The sequence below is a fragment of the Hipposideros armiger genome, unplaced genomic scaffold (genome assembly GCF_001890085.2).
Source record: "Hipposideros armiger isolate ML-2016 unplaced genomic scaffold, ASM189008v1 scaffold_107, whole genome shotgun sequence".
Taxonomy (NCBI): Eukaryota; Metazoa; Chordata; class Mammalia; order Chiroptera; family Hipposideridae; genus Hipposideros; species Hipposideros armiger.
The window spans coordinates 1,768,765-1,792,183 of record NW_017731457.1 but is presented as its reverse complement, the minus strand read 5'-3'; the positions used below and the strand labels follow the sequence as shown (position 1 = coordinate 1,792,183).

At 54.4% G+C, this 23,419-nt stretch overlaps 1 protein-coding gene across 7 annotated transcripts; it reads right to left on the bottom strand.

The window, feature by feature from the left end:
- Positions 1-4,820: 4,820 nt before the first annotated feature.
- Positions 4,821-22,631, bottom strand: MLXIPL (MLX interacting protein like). Of its 7 annotated transcripts, XM_019646789.1 has the most exons (17): positions 22,292-22,631; positions 18,414-18,520; positions 14,838-14,920; positions 14,582-14,671; positions 14,211-14,255; positions 13,502-13,703; positions 13,297-13,377; positions 9,952-10,121; positions 8,123-8,639; positions 7,823-7,878; positions 7,597-7,747; positions 7,328-7,440; positions 7,117-7,236; positions 6,795-6,922; positions 6,588-6,711; positions 5,878-6,007; positions 4,821-5,602 (listed from the first exon to the last, which is right to left on the bottom strand). In XM_019646789.1, the coding sequence occupies exons 1-17, from the start codon at positions 22,588-22,590 to the stop codon at positions 5,484-5,486; spliced, it is 2,535 nt and encodes an 844-aa protein (XP_019502334.1). In that variant the 5' UTR covers positions 22,591-22,631; the 3' UTR covers positions 4,821-5,483. The 7 variants fall into 7 exon arrangements, with proteins under 7 accessions (XP_019502334.1, XP_019502331.1, XP_019502332.1 ...); XM_019646786.1 differs by having other exon boundaries at positions 7,328-7,747; XM_019646787.1 differs by having other exon boundaries at positions 7,328-7,744.
- Positions 22,632-23,419: the final 788 nt, after the last annotated feature.

Genomic DNA, 23,419 nt, shown 5'->3' with positions numbered 1-23,419 from the left:
ACTGGTATTGACTGAGCTGTGGGTAGTGGGGTGGGGAGGGTTGGGAGGGGGGTGTCCAGAGCATCTTGGGGCTTTTCCTCATTAATTTGCTATTTAGAACTGTAGGCCCATCCATGAACCACTTTCTCTACCATCTAGAGACAAAGCTGTACTTTTAAGAAGAATTTCATTCACCAAACATTTTGCATGTGATATTTATTGATCCAGGAGCCTTGCATTTTATTTAATCTTCTCACATTCCCATCCCACAGATTGAGATTGATGTTCTAGGAGGTGCTTGTTAAGTGACTTTCCAGAGGTCACATATGTGAAGAGTGAACCTGGGGACACATGCAGGTCTGTGACTCCATCTATTGATGTGGAGGACAGGGAGAAGCAAGAATAGGGCTCAGCTGTGTATAGCTCAGTCACGAGTACAAGATTCTTTTTTTTTTTTTTTTAAGCTGAGCCATCCTGCTACCCGTTGGCAGTTCAGCGGCTGCTCAGCTCGGGCTGGACTCGAACCGCTGTTGCTCAGAGCTCAAACTCTTGAGCGAGCTCTTAACCAACTGAGCCACTCGGCCGGCCCTAAGATTCTTTTTTTTAAAACATTTTATTGGGGAATTGGGGAGGGGAACAGACAAGTTGCTGTCCTTTTGTTCTTCAGTCTATTTGTGGAGGATGTCGCTTCACTGGCCCATGTTGGTATTATCATTGCGCTCTTCCTGGGTGAGGCAGTTGCTCACGGGCCTGCTCATGGCAGCTCGCGGCAGCTCATGAAAGCACACGCCAACTGCTGGCAGGCCCCACTGCAGCCTACGCTGTCGCTGGTGACTCGTGGCATCCCAGCTCCAGGTCAAGCTGTTGTTCACCTTCTTAGCTGTAGAGGGCGCAGTGTCACTGGCCCTCATGTGGGAGCTGAACTGGGGCCCTGCTGCTCAGAGCTGGCGTCCCAAGCCAACTCTTAACCAATGCTCCACTCAGCCAGCCCAAGGGCACAAGATTCTTTCACATCATGAGTTCAGTTGATCTTTATTGTGACCTTTAAGACAGGTGATGCTATGAAATAACATTATTATTATTATTTTTATTTTATTGGGGAACAGCCATGGTCATTGGTTACACATTGCTTTCATGCTACAATGGCATATTTGACTCCCTCAGAGAGGGCACAGCTCACAGTGGCCCATGCGGGGATCGAACCAGCAACCTTGGTGTTATCAGCACCACGCTCTAACCAACTGAGCTAACCGGTAACCCCATGAAATAACTTTAAAGAGATGAAAAAAAACTAGGCTGAAGTCAAATAACTTACCCAAGGTCAACAAGGAAGCCAGGGATAGAGCCCAGAGTCAAACTTGGGTCTGCTACACTCCTAATCCATACTCCTCCCACTGCACTACTGGGCTGTGGTAAGGAATGTCTTACTCTTACCCTCAAGTGTTGTAAGCCCAGTTGGTAGCCAAGGCCCAGAGAAGGACAACTAATGACACAGAGCAGGATTTGGCAAAGCTGGACAGATCAGGGAGGAAGATCTGTCGATGGATTCTGAGGGGCAGCAAGACTTGGCTGTACCTTCAGGGGTGGACATTTAGACAGATGAAGCAGAGGCTAGGAGGGAATTCTAGGTGGGGAGCAAGGCATGAACAAACATATGGAGGAAGAAGTAACTGATTCCTGTGCAGAAGGGAGTGACTATGCCAGCCTCTCTGGGTGAGTGTTGCAGATGGGGTCAGAGAAAATTATGCAGTGGGAAGAGGCATGTGCAGGGAGACAGAAAAGACTAGGCCTGCCTCCCTCATGGGCTGATTAGGCCTTGCAAAGGCAATGCAGAATGATGCATCCCAGGAAGCACTGGCAATTCAAGATTCCTTGGAATGTGAAGGGAGGGAGGCTGTGGAGAGAGGAGCCTGCAGAAATAGCAAGGCCCAATTACAAAGCACCTTGAACATCTGTACAGAAACCCAGCTTCATGAGAGGGAAGCAGGAGCCAAAGCAGCAATGGAAGCACAACTTCAATTTGCAATTGAAGATCTACGTTGCATTGATTGGAATCCTCCCTACCTCAGGCCTGTGTTTGGTAAAACGATATATTTCCTCATTGTTTAAGCAGTGGTTCTCAAAGTTTGGGCCCTGGACCCAGCATCAGTAGAAATGCAAATTCTTAGACTCTGTCCCAGACTTGCTGACTCAGAAACTCTGGAGGGGGGGGGGGGGCCTGGCAATCTATGTTAGCAAGCCTGCTAAGTGATATCTGATGCACACTGAAGTTTAAGAACCACTGATTTAAACTAATTTGAACCCCAGACATTTATAATTTGCAGCTCAATGCCTCTGTTATAGTGGTTCTTAACCTTGGCTGCATTATTGAAATCACCTTAAAAAATGCTGATATCTAAAATCCAACAGCCAGAGATTCTGATTTAATTGGTTCACACTGGACCTGGTCATGAAGATTTTTAAAAGCCACCGCCACGCCAAGTTATTCAAATGTACACTTAAGTTTGAAGATAAGCTGTAAGGGACACAGCAGGCTCATGCGAAAGTACTTGTAAAAGGTGATATTCTGTTGTCCAGGGTGGTGGCCATAGAGATGGATGCTTCCAAGGTTAACTGGCCAGTACTCAGTAACAGATACCATAAGGTAGTGGGATATGGGGAGGAGCCAAAGATGACTGCAGCTTGCCCAAGTGTGTGAATAGTGCAGCCTTCTTGGGTATGGGGAGCATAGAGAGGATGAGGTTTGAGCGGGAAGACCGTAGGGTACAGTCTGGGAAATGAGTTCTGTTTTGACTCCTTCAAGGCTAAGGAAGCTGTGAAACATTGAGAGGGAGGGGGCAGGGTGGCAGTCGGCTATGTGGTTATGTAGCTCTGGGGGGACAGCAGGACAGATACACAATAGAGGGTCCTCAGGAGAGAAGCCAAAGGGAATGACTGACATTGCCCGGGGCTTGCCATAGAGTGAGAGGGAGGTGAGCCAGGGAAAGGGACAGGCAGAGGAAGAGGTTCCCACAGCAGGAACTGGGAAGGCACTGTCAGGTAGGAGGAAGGAGAGCTTGGCGAGAATCCTGGATATTAGGGCCCCGGGGAAGACAAAAAGAACATGCAAAGTAGCCCCTGAATTTGGCAAGAGGGAGTCAAGGGACCTCAGTGAAAGCAGTCAATGCAGGGGTGAGGCTGGGGTGGAAGGTGGGAGGAGGAGCCCAGAGGCAGGTGGCTGGGGGAAAGGGAGAGGGGAGAGGGGAGATAGGGCAGGGTGTGAGTAGGTGAAAACAGCACAAACTACCAGAATTTTACCTTTCTAACAGTCATGGTCATTGGTTACACATTGCTTTCATGCTACAATGGCATTGTTGACTCTTTTAGGGAGGGCGCAGCCCAGAGTGGCTCAGTGGGGATCGAACCGGCAACCTTGGTGTTACCAGCACCATGCTCTAATCAACTGAGCTAACTGGTCACCCCCAGGATTTTAGCTTTCAAAGAGCCACTTCCAACCTTTGTCTGCAGCAGCAAATAGCACTTAAATGGTGGGTGCACTTGTCACTGCACAGTAAAGAGAAGTGGCAAAAAGCAGAGACTACAGTCAGACAATGTGGGTGAGCATCCCAGTAACCATGCAATTAATTAATCTCTCTGTGGCTAATTAATCTCTCTGTGCCTCAATTTTTCATCCGTGAAATGGGGATGATAATAATAGTTATGATAACTCTTACATAGTGTTCTTCACCAGGCACTGCTGTAAATGCTTTGTATATATTTACTCTGAAATCCTTAAAGGCCTGTAGAGATAGGTGTGTAGGGGTTAATATATATCAAGTACTTAGAATAGTGCTTGGCATGTAGTAAGCACTGGATAGGTGTGCAGTTATCGTTATTATTCTACATGAATGAGGGAAGGGCAAAGCCCACGAAGGCTGTCTTATATCCTGCAAACGCCTCCAGGAGTTTTGAGAAGATATGAGAGGATTCCGACTCGCCAGGCCTGAGTGGTCAGCTCCATGAGGAGAGCGGTATAGCAGCGAACAGAATCCCCAGAGCAAAGGCCATCCCCTGGTCCACAGTAGCCCTTCAGGGAGCATTTGTTAAATGGATCAATGAAAGGGTGAATGAAGTATTGGGGCCTTTTACCCCAACTCCCATCTGAAGTATTAGTTCCTTCTAAGACATCCCAACCAAGTGGCTATCCAGTCTGCTTGCACATCTTGCACAGGGGGACATCACTAGCCCTGAGGTAGCACATTCTCCTTCTTGATCGTTCTGATGGATGGCCCTGTCACTTCCACTCCTGGGTCCTAGCTCTGCCATCTTCTAACTGGGAAGGTGGTGAACCTCTCTGAATCCCCTCCTGGCCATGGAGGGAGGATTTCCAGGACCAGTGTCTTGTCATCTCTTGCCTGGTGATAGCAACAGCCTAAAACTGGCCTCCCTGCTTCTACCCTTGCCCCACTGCGGCCTATTCTCAACTCAGCACCCAGAGGGATCCTGTTCAGAAGTTACATCCAATCTTGTCCCACCTGTAGTCAAAACCCTCCAGTGGCTTTTCAGCTCAGAGGAAAAGCTAAGGTCCTTTCAAGATCACCTTCCATTGCCAACCGACTCTCTCCATCCCAGAATAAGATACACTGACAGTCCCCGACAGTTTTTTTTATTATTAGTTTCAGGTGTACAAAACAGTGCAATAGTTATACTTTTTACCCCTCACAATGTGACAATCCCCCCTCTCCCAATCCACCGCCCCCCAACCAATATCATACATAGCTATTACAATTCCATTGACTCCACTTCCCACACTATACTCCACATCCCGTGACTATATATATATACACTAAGTTATAGTTGACATACAATATTAGACAGTTTTTTGTTTTTATTGGTCAAGAATTGTTTAAAAAATCCACATCCACACATCCACACACAAGATGTCTACCCTGGTTTGGCTACACCCTGCCCTGCTCGCTCCTGGGATCAGAACTTCCTGGTCTCATTCACCCCCCAGACACTATCCTATAAACGCCCCCAGGTTACCAGTAAGGAGCAGAGAGAGGGAACCTCCTTTTCTGCTTCCCTGCTCAGAAACAGAGGCCTGTGTCCCACCTGTCGGGGGAGCAGGTGAGAGTGACAGGGAACTAGGATTGTCCCTTTCCCGTCTTCAAGCTCTCTGAGTTGCTAGTTTAGACCGCCAAGTGTCAAAGCTGCTAAGGCCTTGGGATCATCTTCTGCTTGAAGCTTCCCTATCCCCATTTTGCAGGCTAGAAAATGGAGGTCCAAAGAGGGAATCCTGAGTCCCCGAAGTCACAGTGTTAGTCACTGGTAGAGCAGGGCCTGGAACTCAGCTCTTCCTGGCTTCCAAGAGATGGGAAGAGGCTTGGGTCTTGCTTAACGCGCAGGACAGGGGACAGCCAGGGCCTGGGGCAGGAGGGGAGTGCCCAGGAGTTGTCCCTGGAGCCCATGCCCAGAGAAGGCAGCCCCAGGGCCGCTGAGTGAGTAGCAGGGTCTGGTCAGCACTATGATGGTTTGCCAGGGGTGCCCTCTGTGACTGCCCGTGTGGCTTGCTCCGGTATACAGCCTGGGTCTGTCAGTATACTGGTAGATGTGCTCAGCTGGCGGAGGGAGTTCAGAACAGCTGGGGAAAGAGAGAGAGAGAGAGATACCTCCTGTGGTCAGGGCCCTGCCCTTGGATGCTGAACACAGAGGGCAGGGGGAGTTGGCAAAACTGTCAGCCCCTAGGACCTCTGTCCTAGGACCTCTGTCTGCCGGTGTCCTGGTGGCCGGGGGACCAACCAGAGGGCATAGTGGGATGGCTATTTTGAAGGCAGGCTGACCCTGGGATCTGAGCAGAGTAGAACCCTCTACCCTGATGCCTGGACATTCCACTGGACAGAGAGGTGGCTCACGTACTTGGCCGGAGAGCAGGAAGGGAGCAGTACTGGTCCAGCCAGGCCAACGAGGTCTGGCGGAGGCTCTCCAAGCTTGCCGTGGACACCATCCCGTTGAAGGACTCGAAGAGAGGCCGGATGAGGATGCTGAACTAGGCTCAGGTCAAGGAGCAGGCCTGTTGTCCAGCCAGTATCCTCACCCACCTCACATGTAGCCCTGACATCTGGCCCAACCAGGGGAAAGGCCTGGTCAGTGTGAGGCCTGAAACCCAAGGACCTCCACTGCAGCTGCCCTCCGATCCTGCCAAGGCCTGCCCAGCTCACTGGCTCTCAGCAACCTCCCCAGCTCCTCCATGGCCCTCCTTCTGGGCTGGACCATGCCCCATCCCTGGGCTTCCTGCCCTGGCTCAGTCAAGGGCTTGACCAGGGAAGGGGGTAAGTGATTCCATGTCCTCCCTAGGGCCCAGCCCACTCACGCCACTCAGACTTCAGGTTTTCCCAAACTGCCCTTAAGACTTTCTGTGGGCAGGGCTGTGGACCCCCAACCCAGTTACCCTCTGCGCCCAGCCCGTCACTGGGCAATCCTGCTGGCAAAGATGCCAAGGCTTGGAAGGAGAGGGCAGAACTAGAGCCCCTCCCCTGGAAGCAGCTCTGAGACCCTGCCCAGAGCCGAGCCAGACACAGCCTGGTATGGCTGCAGCACGCATCCCGCCGCTGGCCAAGTGAGGATACTACCCAGAACTTCCAGTTGTGCAGTGTGCGGGTCCGGACATAATCATCAAACATGTCTCGCATCTGGTCGAAACGCTGGTGTGTGATGGGCACCCCGGTAGCTGGCAGCTGCTGCTGGCACCGGCTGGGGGCATGAGGTGGGTCAGGGGTTGGGAGTCAGGTGGCAGGCCCCCTTGCCCCAGGGCCCACAGGTCTCCACCTACTTACTTAATGGCAGCGTTCAGCTCCTCGATCTGCTCCCTCAGCTGCTGGGCCTCCTCCTGCAAGGCCACCCGCTCCTGCTGCAGCATGATGATGTACTCGGCTGTCTTCTGCAGTGTCGTTGCTTTGCTGACCTGCAGGAATCGCCAGTGTGGGCTTAGGTGCTGGAGCCACCCCAGCCTGGGACCCACTGAGGCCCTGGGGCAGGAGGGGAGGGGCGGTGAAAGAGGCAACTGGGTGCCTGGAAGGTTCTGGGATTTGGTCTTGGGTAGGGGGTCTATGAAGTGCCCTGTGGTTCTGGGGGTGCCAGACTGGATTGTGGGCTCACCTTGAGGCTAGGCTGGGCGCTGAGTGTGCTCACCAGCCCATGCAGAGTGTCAAACCCCAGCTTGATATTGAAGCGCCGCTTCTGCTCTGCTGAGATGTGTGTGATGCGCCGGTTCTCAGTCTTGGGGGGCAGAAAGTGGGGTTAGCATAGGAAAGAGCATGGGACAGTTTGGGGGTAGCAAACACATCTTGGGGTAGGGGGATAGTGCCACCTTGTTGTCCAGGCGGCCCCGGTTTAGGATGGGTTGAGGGGAAGAGACTTGGACACTCAGAATCCCCAAGCCTGGCATGGAGTTGAGCTCCCCAGACGGCCGTCGCTCACCACCTGTGGCAGGGACAGACAAACCCACAGACAGACCCACACAGGGGAGAGGGTCCCATTGCTCTGTCCCTCTCATCCTGACCGCAGACATAGTTCTCCCTTCTTCCTTCCCCTCCCTCCATCCCCTAAAGTCCCCCAGCCCCTGCAAACCCTCTTTACCACTGATTGCTGGGGGCGACAGCCGCTCTGCTTTGGGGACAATCAGAGGCCTGGGAGGGGCCAGTATGGCTAGGCCTGGAGGTGGCTGGGGTGATGTTGGGGCTGGGGTCGGGGGAAAGAAGGTGCAGGGGAATTCACGGACCGTCTCCTGCTGGGGTGGAGAAGGGTGAAGAGTTGGAGTGAAGCTTTGAGGCTCCCCCCCCACTCCTAGTGCCCATCATCTTACCTGGGACTCTGTAGGCTGCAGGAGGCAGCAGGACACAAGTGGAGGCTCAGGCTTGGCTGTGCACAAGCAGAACTGTGAGGGCCACTGGGGCTGGCCCCAACCCCTTCATCTCCCAAGACCCCCTCCCTCCGCTCCTAATAGCCCACACCCCTTTCAGGTTCAGGTCCCTTGTCCTTAATTCCTCACCACCCTGCCCCCAGCCGAGCCTGCCCCTTACCTTCACCCTCTATTCCCACAGGCTCCCCACTTCCACATTTGTCCCCATCTCACCCTCTGTTGACCCTGCCCCTCACATCTCACCTGCTGTGAGCAGCTGTGTGAGGCAGGGGTTGTTGCCCTCAGCAATGCAATGGACCAAGGTGGGGGAGCTGGGTTTCTGCCCCCTAAGGGATGGTGTGGGGAGCTTGCCTCTGGACTGTAGGCCTTGGGGTACTGTGAAGTGAGGCCCAAATGGGGGCTCTGGATACCCAGAGGGTTGAAGGTCTATGGGGAAGTTGGAAGGGTCAGGGCCTGGGCCAGGCTGTGGGCTGAGTGGGAAGATCGTGGGAGCAGGCAATGGGGACACTCCCTGCGCAGGAGGGACAGTAGGGAAGGAGAATCTGGGAGGGAAGAGAGGCTCTTCCTGCAGCATAGTAGGGGGTGGAGACATAGGAGAGAAGAGGGGTGGGGGGCAGGGCTCCAGGACAGGCCCCTTGGCAGGGGAAGGGAATTGAAAGAGGGGTAGGGGTGGGAGCTTGGGCTTAACGTCTTCAGGAAGATCGAAATCAGAGCTCAGGAAGGCACTGGAGTCCACGGAACCAGGGCAGCTGCTCCGAGCCTGGTTGGGGGGACAGACAGAGAGCAGGGGAAAAAGCTTTGCAGACACCCAGGCAGCCTCCTGCCCTGGCTGAGCTCTGGACTGGGCACGGGAAAAGATAAAGAAATGATCCCTGCCCTTCAACACACACACAAGGGAAATTATAACCTAATGAGGGGAGGGAGTGGAATACATTTATGCACAAATTCAGCCTAAAAAAGAGCACAATCTTCCTGCCCACCCATTCATTCACCAAATTATCTATCCATCCATCCATCCATCCATCCATCCATCCATCCATCCATCCATCCACCTACCTATTTATTCTCTTACCTATGAGCTAATCCATCTGTCTTTCCACCAGCCTATCAGGTCCTAACACATTCACCAATCCACCCAACCATCTATACTTCCTTCATTCATCCACCATCTGTATATTCACCAGTCACTTTTATACCCATTACCCCATTCATTGATCCACTAAACTATTGGTTCATCTATGGATTCATCCATCAGCCCATCCATCCATCCAACACTCACTGACCTATATATACATCAACTCATATAAGCATCTACCCCCATCTACAATCCATTCATCAACACACCCATCCATCCATCCACTCATTCATTCATTCATTCATTCATTCATTCATTCGTTTATTAATTCATTCACTTGCTCAATCATTTACCCAGTACTGTTAATGTGCTTGAACTGTGCTAGGTATAGAAGATGCAGTGGTGAGCAAAAATAGCCCTTCCGGCAAGGACCTCACTGTCTAGTCCAGGAGAGAGACCCCTCAACAATGAACTATAATAATGCCTGAAAAGTCTGATGATGGAGGGAAAGGCATCTAACCTAGCAGCAGGTGACAACATCTGATTTGGGTATGGGATTTCTTGAGCCAAAATGGCAGATTCACTATTTCCCAAACACACACGCTCAGCTTTCTGCCTCCATGCACGCGTTCGAACTTCTCCTCCCATCTGACTTGCCCTCTATTCGTTTCTTCCATCCAAACCCAACCAGTTCACTAAGGCCCAGAACTCGCCCTCTTCCAGGAAGCCTTCCACAAGCAACCCAGACTGTTCCATGCTCCTCCTGCCCTCCGCCTAACTCCCCTACAGCCATCATGTCAGTTCTATTTCATGAGGGTCTTTCCTCCGCAGCTGAATTCCACCCTCCCAGAGAGGAGAGCAGAAATGGGGTCTTTCTCCCCCTCCAGTATCTCTCAGTGGACCAAGCACAGGACTGGACACACAAAAAGTGCCCGGAATACCTCCTGGACATGGACAGGTGAGCTGGGTAAGGCTGGGTGGGGTGGGGTGAGCTCACCTGCAGGCGGTTATGCCCTGAGAGGTAGGTCATGCCCGAGGAGGCAGGGGGCACCTCCGTGCCCAGGATCCCACTGCTGAAAAGGGAGTCAGCCATGGGGCCAAAGCTGGAGGGTTCCAGGAAGTTTGAAGGCGTGGGTGTCTGTGGGGGACGGTAGCTGGTGAAGAAATCTGTAATTCAGATACACAGGGTGGCAGCAGTTAGGGCTAAGGCCATAGCTAGAAGCTGTGGGAGGAGAGCGGACCTCGTGCCCTGTCCCCAAGCTGGCTGGGGAGGGGGGGCTTCCACAGGAGATTGTGAAACTGGGAGAGTTTCTGTCTCACTCAGGGGAAGCAGCAACAGAGCTCGGGTGGGGTGGGCCTGAGTGGAAGATAGCAGGGGACTGAGTGGGGGTGTGAGCAGGACCCCAGAAGTAGCCTCCCCACCGAGACCCACACTTGGCTCATGAGGCCCCCTTCCCTATCCCCAGGCCTATACCCTCCCCCACTCCCCTGTGTCTGCTCCTGTTACCAGCCCTGCTGGGACATAGAAGGCGGAGGGAGGGGTGGGGAGCAACAGAGTATGCCAGGGAGGGAAAGGGGAGAGGCCCAAGGAAGGAGGTCTGGGATGGGGAGGAGCCCCAGGGTGACATGAGTTCAAGGGGTGAGTTAGGGGTGAGAGGAGTCAGGAGGTCAGTGGGTTTGGGACAAGTTGGTTTGTTGGAAGGTCAACAAGTGGGGCCTCAAGATAGAGCCCAGGAGTGGGCTGAAGGGGCTAAGGGGATGATATGGGTCAGAGATGGGCTCAGAGTTGGGGCTGGAGTGTGGAGGGTGCTGGAAAGCCAAGACGACTTGGTGGGGAGGGGGCAATCAGATTTTTTGAGGTCCGGGTTGTGTAAGCCCCAGGCTATTCTGGTTTTGGGAAGCAGCTGCCTGTGGCCTAACCACATCCCGGGCCTGGGTGCTGCCCGCCCTCCCGCTCCCTTCCGGGCACCTTTCTCTGACCCTGACCAGCCTTCAGTCTGTACCAGCTCTCAAGGCCTCCTGGTCTGGTCAGACCCAACCCTATCCACCCTGGATGGGCCCCGGCTCCCCCAGCCAAGAGAGCTGGTCAAGGCTCTCCTCCGGGGGCCACCTCAAAGGAGACCCAGGAGTGGGACAGAAAAGACCACGCCATACATTGAGCCTGAAGGGGTAAAACCTGTGTGTACCCCTTATGTGACGCTGGGGCCCACATGTCACTGCTACTCGTCAGTGTGTGGTCTCATGCAGCATCTGTCTGTCTGCTTTCCTGTGCGTCTGTCCCACTGTCTGTAGCTCTGAGTCTGTGTGCACCTGCCCTGATGTGAGGTGCTCGGTGTGTGCATGTCTGCCTTGTGCGTGTGTGTGTGTGTGTGTGTGTGTGTTCTTGGCCACACGGTCAGAAGGGATCTTCTTGTCCTGCCTCCCTTTAATGAAGGAACTGGGTAGCAGGGTGAGCAGTCACTGATTCTCTGTTTTCCAGCCCCCAGGGACCATGGGTCTCCTCACAAGGCCCCTTGAAGCCTGGAGCAGTGAGTAGCTCCCTGCTCACTGCTGCTGCCAAGTCCCCAGGGCTTGGCAGGCCTCATGGAGCATTGAGCCCAGCTCATCACTGAGTCACCCCATCCCCTTAGATTGCAGGATTGCCCCCACCCGGCCTTGAGAGGAGCTGCTTCCTAGCCCTAGTCACCCACTGAGTCCTTCCCTAGCCTGTTCCCCACACTGACCTACCATCTCCTCCCTGAGCCCCTCTCCTACTCCCAAGCTCCCTCCCCTTCCCTGAGCACCCCTCACTCCTCACTGAACCCTCTCCTCACCAGCCCCCTCACTGGGTTTCCTCTCCAGTGAGAAGCTCTTGGGACAATCAAAGCAGCAGCCCTGGCACCCCAGTGATTCCTACCCTCCCAGTGCACGGAGCACTTGAGGGGGCTACACTAGCCACCTCTTCTGCATGACAGCCCCCACCATCGGTTGCCCACATTCCTTCGCCACCCATCCCAGCAGCCACCCTGGGCTGAGAGAAGTCACTTCCCAGCCCCAGGTTTGCCCAGAGCCCAGGGTGAGGGCGGCTGAGCTCCTACCTGTGGCAGGGGTCTGTGTGCCCAGGCAGGGCCACTGTCCTCCCAAGTTGGTCTGCTCCCAGGGCACTGCCATCAACACTTCTGCCCCCTCAGCCCCCACCCCCACCCAGGGCTGAGGCAGGAGTGGGGGTGGTTCCTCATTCCCTAGTTCCCACCCCATAGGCCTCCACCTCTTGACTGACAGGCCCAGGACCCTGTAGGGAAGGTGTGAAGGGGTCACTGAAACTAAGCCTTTATCCCAGGAACCCCCTTTCTGCCCCCTAGGCCTTGGCGGAGATAGGCTGAGCCCCAGTGTCTACCTGACCCCCAGAGTAGCGCTGGAGTCCTCTAAATGTATGAATATCAGGGGCAGTCTCCAATATCTACAGCTAAGTGAAGGAAGTGATGTGGGGAAGAGTCTACTCTGAAAACAAAGCAGACATTATTAGTCCACATGTGCTTATTTTATACAGACATTAGTATCTCTGGAAGTACACAAGAAACCAGTGGCTTGGTGGCCCTGAAGGTCAGGATAGGGAGTCGGGGAAACATATTATTTAAAAAAAAAAAAAAAAGGGATGACCCGTTAGCTCAGTTAGTTAGAGTGGTGCTGATAACACCAAGGCTGCCAGTTCGATCCCTGCATGGGCTACTGTGAGCTGCACCCTCCTTAAAAGAGTCAACTATGCCATTGTAGCATGAAAGCAATGTGTAACCAATGACCATGGCTATTCCCCAATAAAAAACTTTTTAAAAACCCACAAAACTTTACCAGATATAATTCCTGGGATTTTCTTTAAAATAACATAGAAGGGGAGAAGTGGGTGAAGCCTACATGAAACAAGACTGATCAAGAGTTGATAAATGTTGAAGTCGGTGATGGTTACATGAGGGTTCCTTGAACTCCCTACTTGCATGTATGTCAAATGTTCTTTAATAAATAGTTTTTAAAATGAATTATGTAAATAAATAGACCTAAACAAATCACAGTCCCTTTCTTCCCTGAGAGAGTCCCAGCATCCACTGCTGTCCTGGGAGTTCCCAGAGTCTGTGGCTTCAATGTCCCTGGTCTCCTGTCTCCTGCCCAGGTACTCGGTCTGGCCCTGCTCTCACCTGAGGCCACACCAGCTTCATCCCAAGGCCAGACAAAGGGAAGCCAGGGAGATCTCTCAGAAGTCACCCCACCATCCACCTTCCCAGAGGGGTGTGGAAATGGCCTGAGGTCAAACTTGGGCTCTCCTCACACTGACCCTGCCCTTCTACCCCAGGAGAGGGGCCTGGCCCACCTGAGGTTTCCATAAAGTCATCCAGGCTGGGCTGCAGAGGCGCCAGTTCCGGCTGGATCATGTCAGCATTATTGACGTAGGCTGGAGGAGGCAGTGGTGACATCAGAAGCAGCAGGCAAGGTGGAGTGGTGGCACCTGTCCCCGGCCATCCTCCCTTGGCTGCCTGGATTCTCAAAGGCCTCCTCTCCCGGGTGCAGGCCCTCACCATCTTCAGGGAGCAGCTGCAGGGGCGTGGGGCTGGGCTGAGTCATGGTGAAGAGTGTGTCGGAGATGTCGGACAAAAAACAATCCATGTCCAGAAGCTGCCGCCCACCGGGCTCCTCCTCTGGACCCCTCAGCAGCACAGGCACCACGCTGGAGAAGAGCTGCTCACACCATCGCTCTGGTGGCTGCCATCCCCCTTCCTCCTAGGGAGACAGAGCAGTCAGTAGCAACCGGAGGGCTCCACTGGCCCTTCCATATCACCCCCTGCCTGGGGATGAGGTGGTCAGCTAGCGTGAGGGCCTCTCTGCACACAGTCCCTCCTCACCTCTCTCTGGTGGACCCAGTTTGCTGCCTGAAAGCTAGGGTCACCCCATTGGCCTCTAACAACTTCCCCCAGGAGATAGGCAGGGATGGCCTGCTGAGGAAATAAGGGTCCCCTTCCTGCCCCCATACTTTTTCCTGCCAGGGACCCCAAGTTTTTAGGACCCTTTGTTCTCCCATCCCTCCCCACCACTTGCTCTAGTTAGCCAGAAGGGTTAGAGTCTTCCCACTACTGCATTCCAAGGGCAGAAGGGCTCACTCAATCAAACAGAGGACAAGGAGCACGCCCACTCCCCTGATGACCCACTATCACCACCCCCCACAATCCGCCACTGCTTCCACCCACCCTGAAGGAAGCTGTCAATTCTCTGGGTTCAGAGAGCACCCACCTGCTTTGGGGCCAGGAGATCCCCTTCCCTGCTGGACTTACGAAGCTGCAGGAACACACAGAGGTGAACACTGGATTCCTTGCCCCTCCTCCATCACCCCATGCCAACAAAGGCCTCTCCTACTCACAAGATCCCCCAAATCAACAGGATCCCCCATTTCCCTTCAGGAGCTCTTTCGTCCTGAGAGGTAAGGAGGCTATGAGGAGGCCCTATGGCCACACGGTGGCGATGTCAACCTGGGTCTTAATGGAGGGCGGGGTCGGGGGGGAGGGAGGGTGGTCGAGTGAGCCCCTCCAGGGCTCTTCCAAGAGATGCAGTGGCCAGCAACCTCAGAAGAAAGGTGTGGGGCTTCCCCCGGGGCCCCCACTGACCCGCTTTTTGTAGTAGATGCGCCACTTGTGGTACTCGCGCATCACCACCTCGATGCGCCGCTTCCAGTAATTTCCCTCCAGGACCACCGCCTGGGGAGGGTCGGAAGGGGGATCAGTGCGGGGGTAACACTGATCCCACCCCTTACTCAATCCCCATCTGGGCCGGCCCCTCCCGCCGAGCCAGGGGAGAGACCAGCGGCAGGGGCCGGGCTTAGTCCGGAGGCAGGCGGGCGGTTGCCCCTTGAGTCTCAGCTACCTCAGGATTCCGGTGCTCGTCAGCCTCAGGTCCCTGCAGGGGAGTCACGAAGCCACATACTGGGCTTTTCCTCCGCTCTACATCTGAGAGAAGGGGGCTAAGTCAGGGGTGCCCAACTCCCTCATCTCCCACCCCAAGGAGACTGGGACTCAAGTGTCACACTACAAAATCCTTCCTGGCTTTTGATGCTCAGATTAAGTGCCACCTCCTCCAGGAAGCCTTCTGCCTTTCTCCTTTAGCCCTACCAGATTTCCCTCTTCTATATGACCCTGTGAAACGAACTCAGCCTAGTAAGTACGCAGGTAATTCTTGCCAAATGGGATTTGGGGGTAACAGGGGGTGAGCTGCCCCAAGAACATCCTGGTCAGATTGGCAGGCCAGGGGCCCAGAGCCCTTGGTCTCCAGCCTCAAACTCCTTGGCACTGCCCACTCTGATCTCAGAGAACCACCCCTTGTTCACTTCAGGCCACCTACCTGAGCCCTTTTTCCACCTCCTTTACTCCCTTCCCTGTCTCCAATCCTGATCTCTCTCCAGGCTCTGTCCTTTTAGCCTATAAACACACTCCAGGTTCTCCTTTACCTCCCAAACTTTTCCCTTCCCTATGCTACCCAACAACCCTTTTGCTTTCCTCCTTTACCCCTTTGCTTTCCCCCCAAACTCTGGAAGAGTTATCACTTGCCACCTCCATTTTTGCACCTCCCAAATTCATCTTCACCTCCTATAACTCAGCATTTGCCCCCACGTCCACCTCCCAACCGCTTTTACCCTGCCCCTTTCCAGCTTCAGACTCATTCCCTGGTTTCCTAGGGACCCTCCACTAGGATGTCCCAAAACTTGTCACTCTCAGATGTTTGGGTGGGGTCAGAGCAAGCACAGGATGGGGCTGACACCTGGGGGTGGGACCTGGCCCAGGGGCAGGAAGGTTCAAGTCCTCAGCCAGAGGTCTGGCCTTTAAAACCCTGGGACCCCCTGGCAGTGACTTTCTGGCAGTCCTGACAAAGAGGACTTCAGAGGTATCCATGGGGGCTCATCCTCTGTAGCCCTCAGCAAACTTCCTCTGGGACAATTGACAAAGAGGAGAGGGACCACCCAAACATGAAATTTCTTGGGATCTGCAGAATCATTTACAAAGTTCTGTCCTAAAGGACATCCTTCAAAATGATCTCCATGGGATTGGGGTGTGTGTGTGTGTGTATGTGTGTGTGTGTGTGTGTGTGTGTGTGTGTGTGTGTGTGTGTGTGTGTGTGTGTGTGTGTGTGTATAGAGGTGGGGGTGGCTTGGACAGAAAACAAAGGGAGAGGCCCTCAAGTGTGTGGACTCCCAGGGGTTACAGCAAGGACACTCTCAAAGAGCATCTGCCCCTGGCTTCCCAGAAAAGGAAATGAGTATCAAGAAAGAATAAGTTTACCCAGAGAGTCAGGGCAGAGCAGGCCTGGCTGAAGCACCCCCCACCCCCCACCCTCCATGGAAGGGCAGTGGCCACGTGGCTTCCTGGGGTGGGGCAGGCTTTATTTAACAACGAGAAGTTCATCCATTCATGCAGCCACCTAGCCCCTTGCACCTATTCTGGGACAGATACTGGGACAGAATCCATGGATGACTCAGGGCACTCACAGCTTAGTAGGCGGGATGAGGAAAGCACACATATACATGAGCTAATCCAGGTGGAGAGTCTGCCCAGGAGAGGAACACACTGCTCTGGGAGCTCAGAGGAAACCGAGATGATTTTGGGGTGTGGGAAAAGAAGGGATCTTGGAGCTCAGGAGACTGCAGAGGGGTGGCATGTGTCAGGAGGGTAGGCCAGGCAGCCCTCTAGCAGTCACCACTTCTCTCCCTTTCCTGAAGCTCACCTGCAAACCTTGGGTGCCCAGGGAGAAGGAGCTCTGACATTTTTTCTCTGCCTGCCTATGCTGTTGCTATTATCACATAGTAGTGATAGATCCCAGGGATCACCCTCAGGTGTGTCTGCGTGGTGTCGACATGTGATTGTACTGAAAACTCACAGCAGACTTCAGCAGTAGGACCTATTATTATGGCCACTTACAGATGAGCAAGCTTCAGCTAGCGATGGTTAGGGATGGCTAGGGACAGCTAGGGATTTTGCCAAGGTCACACAGCTAGGGCATACTAAAACTTGACTTAAACCCACCTCTGTCTGACTCAGAACCTGGGGTCCTTCCAGCTACTTGTACAATAACTGGACACCAGAGTCCGTCTGGGTGAGGAACCCGGGTGGCATCAGAAATTTCTGCAGAGAGAAGGGTTTGCATCCCAGCCAGTTTTGGGGGGAAAGGTAGCCAGGTGAGGGTGGGTGGACGGACAATGACACTCATTCCCCAGGCACATCAGCTTCCCGGTTTGGGCAGGGTCTGTTCTCAGGTGAGGACTAGAAGCCAGCTAGCAGGGTGTAGTGGAAGGAGCACTGGGCTCAGAGTTGGAGAGCCCTGGACTTGCAGCCAGCCACAGCTCTGCTGCTTTGATGCTCTGTGACCCTGAATAAGTCACTTGCCTTTTGGGCCTCACTTGCTCATCTATAAAATGGGAGTAATAATACCTATCTACCAGGGTCATTAGGAAGCCTTAAATAAGACTATTTATGAAAGTGCTGGGCACATAGATGAATAGAAACCAAAAAAAGCACCCTCTCTCTCTGCTTAGATGTAATACAGTGGGGCCAGTACAGAGAATATTGTATGTGGTCAGTCCATCCTGGGCTGTGTGTTCCCAGCTCAGCATAGCCTTTGATCCTGTAGCAGGACCTAACTGAGCTGGACAAGGTCTCAACACAGGGTCAACTAGTCGGAGGCCTCTCAGTCTCTGCTGCCCTGCCACTGGTGGTGGTGGGTGGTCTTGTATCCCCAAATGAATGACCCTGACTGTGTCAAGGGTACATCAGATTCAACCATCATTTATTGAGCACTTTGAGCCAGGCCTGTTCATACCTGTTATCCCCATACCAACCATGAAAGATAGGACTATTGGCCTCATTTTATAGATGAAGAAATAGATTCAGAGAGGTTAGACAACTTGCCTGCAGTCACACAGCCATCAAGGAGCAAAGACAGGGTGGGAAACCAGCTCTGGGTGACTCCAAGTCTAGAGTCCCTTCCACTCTACCGCATGGACTCTCTGGGCTCTTTCCCCCAAATCTCCACGGGGGGCACTAGTTGGAGGTTCAGTACGGACTTCAATGAAAGGCTGGTGGAGACCCATGCAGGATCCTCACCTTCCCCGTTTGCAAAGTAACAGAATTGGCCCAGATAATGTCTAATACCTCTCTCTACCCAGGCGTTTGAGGCACCTGACTATACTCATGGGATGCAGAATGGGCCTTGAACTGTTCCCCGAATCGCAGCCCACCTTAGGACTTCCAAGGGGCGTTACCCAACTTCACAGTGGAAAGTACCCTTAGGGACACATTCCCCAAGACTCTCTGGGGGTCAGAAGCTGTTCAGGGGTGATGGTGCTGGGGGCCTGGTCTCCCCCAAAGCACTCTCCTGGTGCCAGCTGGGGGATTCCTGCACAGCCCCCCAGGTACAGCCCTCCTGCTGGGAAGGCCCATGGCGCCCACTCACACTGGATATACCAGGCCCTCCAGATGGCATTGTTGAGGCGGATCTTGTCTCGGCAGAGCAGCTTGAGGCCTTTGAAATTCTTCCACTTGGGAGACACCAGCTTTCCACTGTCAGAGGGAGGGGACTGGGTCACCAGGGTGATGGAAAAAGGGGAAGATTGGAGGGGGCTTCTGCAGGGGTTGGTTCCACGCTCTTTCCATGTACCAGTCACTCATCTCTAGGCAATTTGAGGAACCCTCCCAAATCCTGGCCCTCACTCTAACCTGCCTCAAATTCCTACCCTGAGAGTTAGGCTTTTAAAATACCCTCCCAGGTCCCCACTAGGGGCCCTTGTGTTCTTTGGTGAGACTTGGTTGTTAATCTACTACCAGAACTAAGCCAGGACTGGAAGCTGTTAATCAGCTCAGTCCTCATGACAACAACACCTAGTGGCCTTACAGGCATCTGTCTTATAGGCCAGCTAGGGTGGATTCTCAGATGCATTTCTTACTGAAGGAAACAGAAGGTCAGGAAGAGAAAGGGACATGCCCAAAGTCACATGGCAGAGACTCACTCAGGCCCTGTGGCTTTTTCTCCACCAGTCTTGCTGTTCCCCGTAGGTCCATGATATGGGTAAGGTTTGTCTGGGTAGAGAGGGAGTCTCATCACCAGAGGTGGCCTCCAAGAAGCCAGCTGCTGCTTTCTCATTGCCCTTTAGGTGTCTGCCCAGCCTAGAATCCTAGGATGGCAATCTGGACTGAGCTGGAAGGTGTGCCCCTTCTCAGGGGTGTGCCCAAGACAGTACCATTAGGACGCAAAGGGAGTGGAGTGGTGAGCAGTGCGGAGATAGCGCCCTGACCCTAACCCTAGCAGTCAATCAAATCCATGAGACAGAAGGGCTCTACAAAGGTGAGGGGATTGACTCTCAGGGTCCTGCTAGGCACAGATTGAGTCTGCCACCTCCAGGGAGTTGACCTAGGAGGTCAAGATGTTCACGGTCTTAGACCCCTGCTTATCCCTCCATCCTCATAGTCCACAAGCCAGGGTTGTACACAGGTCCCCTCTGGCTCACCTTCTCTAACCATTACTCACACGGAAAACTGAGGCCTCCAGGGTTAGTCTTTCAGAGCACAGAGCACCAGGCCCACTCTCTCCAGGGTCCTCTCCCTCATCCTGGGGGTGAGGGGTAGGTGGGTGGGAGTCTTACTCCTACAGCCCCTTGGGTGCATGGGTCACTGGGTCCCCTCTCCTTTCTGGTTTCCAAGCTCCTATGTTTGCTTGGAGTGGGGAGAGGGGAGAACTGCCACACAGGGCACAACAGGCCTCATTACCCAAATAGAGTACATAGCCCAAGAGTCCAGGCCCTCTGGCTGGCCCCCTCCCTCCTAAGTTAGATAAACACCATCTGTCTGGAGACATGCAGGGGCTCCTGGGCCAGCTTCTTTTGTGGAACCTTGGGCAGGGGGGAGTGGGGGGCTCCTGAGTTTACTGCCCCTGCCTGTATCCCAGCAACCTCCCAGCCCACTCTGATCACCCAGTGCCCTACCCCCAGCCTGCCTGCCCTTCCTCTTCCAGAGATTATAGTGTTTGTGGGCAGGTAGGGCTGGGGGAGATGAGACAGTGATAAAATCTAAGCTCAGAAGGAAAGCTCTGTGCTGGACCTGTCCCTCTGAGAGGAGAGGGGCCCAACCTGGAACAAAAAGCCTGGGGCCAGGGTTCAAAGACTTCTTATAACCACAGAAAATCTAGGAATCTCGGGGTTGGGATGGGGGAAACTCAGAACTCTTAGTTCAGCTCCCTTCCCCCATGTGTATAATCTCTACATTGCAGCAATTCCTTTAGAGGCTCCCTGACAGGGTCCGGCTTGCCCCCTAACTTCCCTGAGGCCATTCTTTCCATAGCTTTGATAATCGCTCCGGCCAGCTCTGACTATGAGCAAGTGTGGCCTTAGAACTTCCAGAACCTGCCTCCCTGGGGCTTCCACCCACAGAAGCATGGAACATGGGGATCCGCCTAGAAGAGCAGTCCTTTTTCTGCCCACACTGCCCTTCTGAGGGTGCAAGATGGCCAGGTGTCCGCAGGTGGTCCTCCAGGTCAAGCTGGCCAGTTCTTCCCAGCTCCTCTGGACTCCTTGTCTTGCTGTCCCTTCCCATCCACTCACTCCTTTGGAACACCCTGGCTTCAGCAATCCTCTCCCCTCCAGGGAACCCCGATAATTAGGAGCCTTTAAGGACTAAAACACTGTTCCAGTCTGAGCCTCAGTTTTTTCCTCTTCCAAATGGGGTAACCCAAAGGCTCCTCTGGTATGAGCCACCTCCATCCCTGGCTCTTAGGCCAACCAGGGCAGGCCAGAGCGAGCGAATATTCTAGATGTTTAGGAGAAAGCACAGCCCTTTCCACCCTAGCTGCCCCTGATTGGGGTTGCACTAGCTTCTAGTCAGCCTCTTAGTGGGGGCAGTTCTTGGCATGTGTTCTGTACTCTACCTTGCCACCTTCCCTGAACCTCCCCTTTTGGTCACCCACGGTCTGGGATGCCAGGTAGGCATTAGCCAGCCCAGGTAGAGAGGCGTGTAGTATAAACTAGAAAGCTGAAGTTGGAAGTGGGTGGGAAACGGACTCTAGGGAGGAGGGGTGCCTGCACCCAGTGTACCCAGGACCTTAGATGCCCTGCTTAGGCGGTCTGTTATGTCCGAGTGGGGGGAGGAGGGAAGGGGATGGGAATCTGAACTTTCTACATTGGTCTGGTGCCTGGGACGATCCGGTTGCAACATGACCTGGGCCCGGGGCCAGAGCTTGAGGGCCAAGGTTACATTGCTTCCAGCCAATGGGGTCGCGGCTGGGCAGCCATGGTTGGGGGTGGGCAACACTCCCACGCAATCCCTACCCCAGCTCCGGGCTCCGGGTCAGAGCAGCAAGTGCCGATCAGTGGCCAACAGTTCTCTTAGGGGAGGAGCGCGGCGGAAGAAAAGGAATATTTGCAGAGAAAAGATCAAGGACTGCTTATCCGTCTTTCTCCCCTACGGGTTTTCGGTTGATAATTTATCTAGGCCCTTCTGCTCTGGGGAACTTTGCTCCAGGGCACTGGGCCAGGATCCAGGTTCGCGCCCTCCCCAAGGAAGCAGGAGTGGAGCAGGAGCTCTGCGACTCGCTAAGTAGGGGTCTCAGGCAGCGTTTGGCGCTCAGCCTCGTGCGGTGACTGGGGTAGGCGAGCCCACGGCTCCCGGGAACCAGCCCCTCACGGCCTGCAGCACCCCTTGCCTGACCAGAGCTGGGAAACTCTGTGAGCCGCGCCCCCCTGGGTCCGCCCGGGGCACCCTCCTCTCACACCACCCTCGACCTCGTAGGTCAAGATCAGGTGTCCCGGCAACTGGGAGGTGCAGGGTGGACGAAAGAATGGGTTTCAATCGACTGGCTACAAATTGGGACAACCTTGGGCACGAGGAGTATCGAAAGGGTGCAGAAATTGAGTGGGTGTGCCAGGGCTGCTGGGGAGGGAGCAGACGCCTTCAGGTGATTGGGTGGAGTGGCCCCTGAGTGGAAGTTGGGATGGCAGCATGGCCTAGGGTCTTGGCATTTCTTTGAGGGCAGAGGAGTGGGGACTGGGAGCGGGCCCATGGTGGGCCACGGGAGGTAAAGGTGGAGGGCAGGCGGTCCGCGCCCAAGGGAGAGAGTGATGGTCCTCAGAATGGGAACCAGGAGATGTGCAGGCCCGTTGGGGGCCAGTAGTCTGGGCTAGGGTCAGAGGACGCTTGCGACAGGGGACGCGGGTATCCAGGATGCGGCCATAGTCTACGAGAGCAGCCGGGGACCAAGGCTAAGGGCCGGGTGGGATGTCGGGGCCCAAGCGCGCGGTCCCGGCATGGAGCGCCGAGACCGTCGGGCCCCGGAGCCGCGCTCACCTGTAGGCCAGGCTCATGCACTCGAAGAGGCGGGTGAGTGTGGGGTCGATGCTGCGCAGCCCGAAGTTGACGAGACCCACTAGCCCCTCCTGGTCGCTCCGCCTGGTCAGCGAATCGTTGTGCGGCGATGACACCATAAAGTGACCGCTGTGGATGACCTGCGAGCAGAGCAACCCGCCGGTGCTGCGGCGAGTACTGGGGTCCTCCGAGTCTGTGTCTGAGTCTGAGTCCGGGCTGGGGACGACATGCGAGCCCTGTAAGCCTGCGACCAGACCTGCCAGCGTCCCGGCCATGGCCATCGCCACCCCGCCTCGCCTAGGCTTGGAGCCGCCGCGGCTCGGGTGGCTATTCCGACCTTATTAGCATCGTCCCGCCCCTCTGTCCCAGTAGGCCGCTCGAGGGGGCGGGGCCTAGGCAAGCAAGAGAATGGACGGGGTGGGGCTAAAATTAGCATAATCGATACGCCAGGTAGGAGCGCGTGGAGCCACATCCAGTCTACTGGAGGCCGGTATCTCCCCTCCCGCCTTTCCTTCTGTTGTGACCACTTAGAGTCCTGATGGAACCGCTCCTACTTTTTCCAAAAGGGGTCTCAGGAATATTCCATCATCAGTCACATTCACACCTGAGCCTGAAAGCACCTCAGTGCCTGGGGTTCCTGCTTCCAAGCGCGCCCTCTAGTGAAGCCCCTCACTTAACTACTACCTCACTGCCCTCTCTGATCGTCCGGCGCACATTCACCCCCCTCTCGGTCCTCTATACAGCTGGAAGCACCCACCTCAGAAATTTTGTGTGACCTGGCCCACAGGTAGGTCTCAGCATTCCCAGTTACCATTATGGTCATCATTACACCTGCACAGAGCCCCAGAGGGTTACATGAGTGTGAATCCGAGAAGGATCAGTACCCGTGGTGATAGATGATGGCTAGCAAGGTAGAGCCTTGGTCACCCTCCCCTGGATATCTCCCAGGCAAGCCATCTGCCCAGGAGCTCTGGGTTCCCTCCTCTCACTGACCCTGAGGTCCAGCTTATGTTCCTGTTTCTGCAGGCCTTTTTCTCACCCTGAGGACACCAACCAGGCTGTTTGGTCTGAGGCATTTACACCTGTCACTTTGCTGGCACCTTTAACAAT

Bases quoted from the DNA above. Each gene is read 5' to 3' on its own strand.
- MLXIPL (XM_019646786.1), bottom strand. From the start codon at position 22,590: ATGGCCATGGCCGGGACGCTGGCAGGTCTGGTCGCAGGCTTACAGGGC. The intron at 6,923-7,116 runs GTGAGCCCACAA...CGATTCCTGCAG, and splicing joins GCGCCCAGCCTAGCCTCAAG to GTCAGCAAAGCAACGACACT. The intron at 6,008-6,587 runs GTATCCTCACTT...ACCTGAGCCTAG, and splicing joins ACAACTGGAAGTTCTGGGTA to TTCAGCATCCTCATCCGGCC.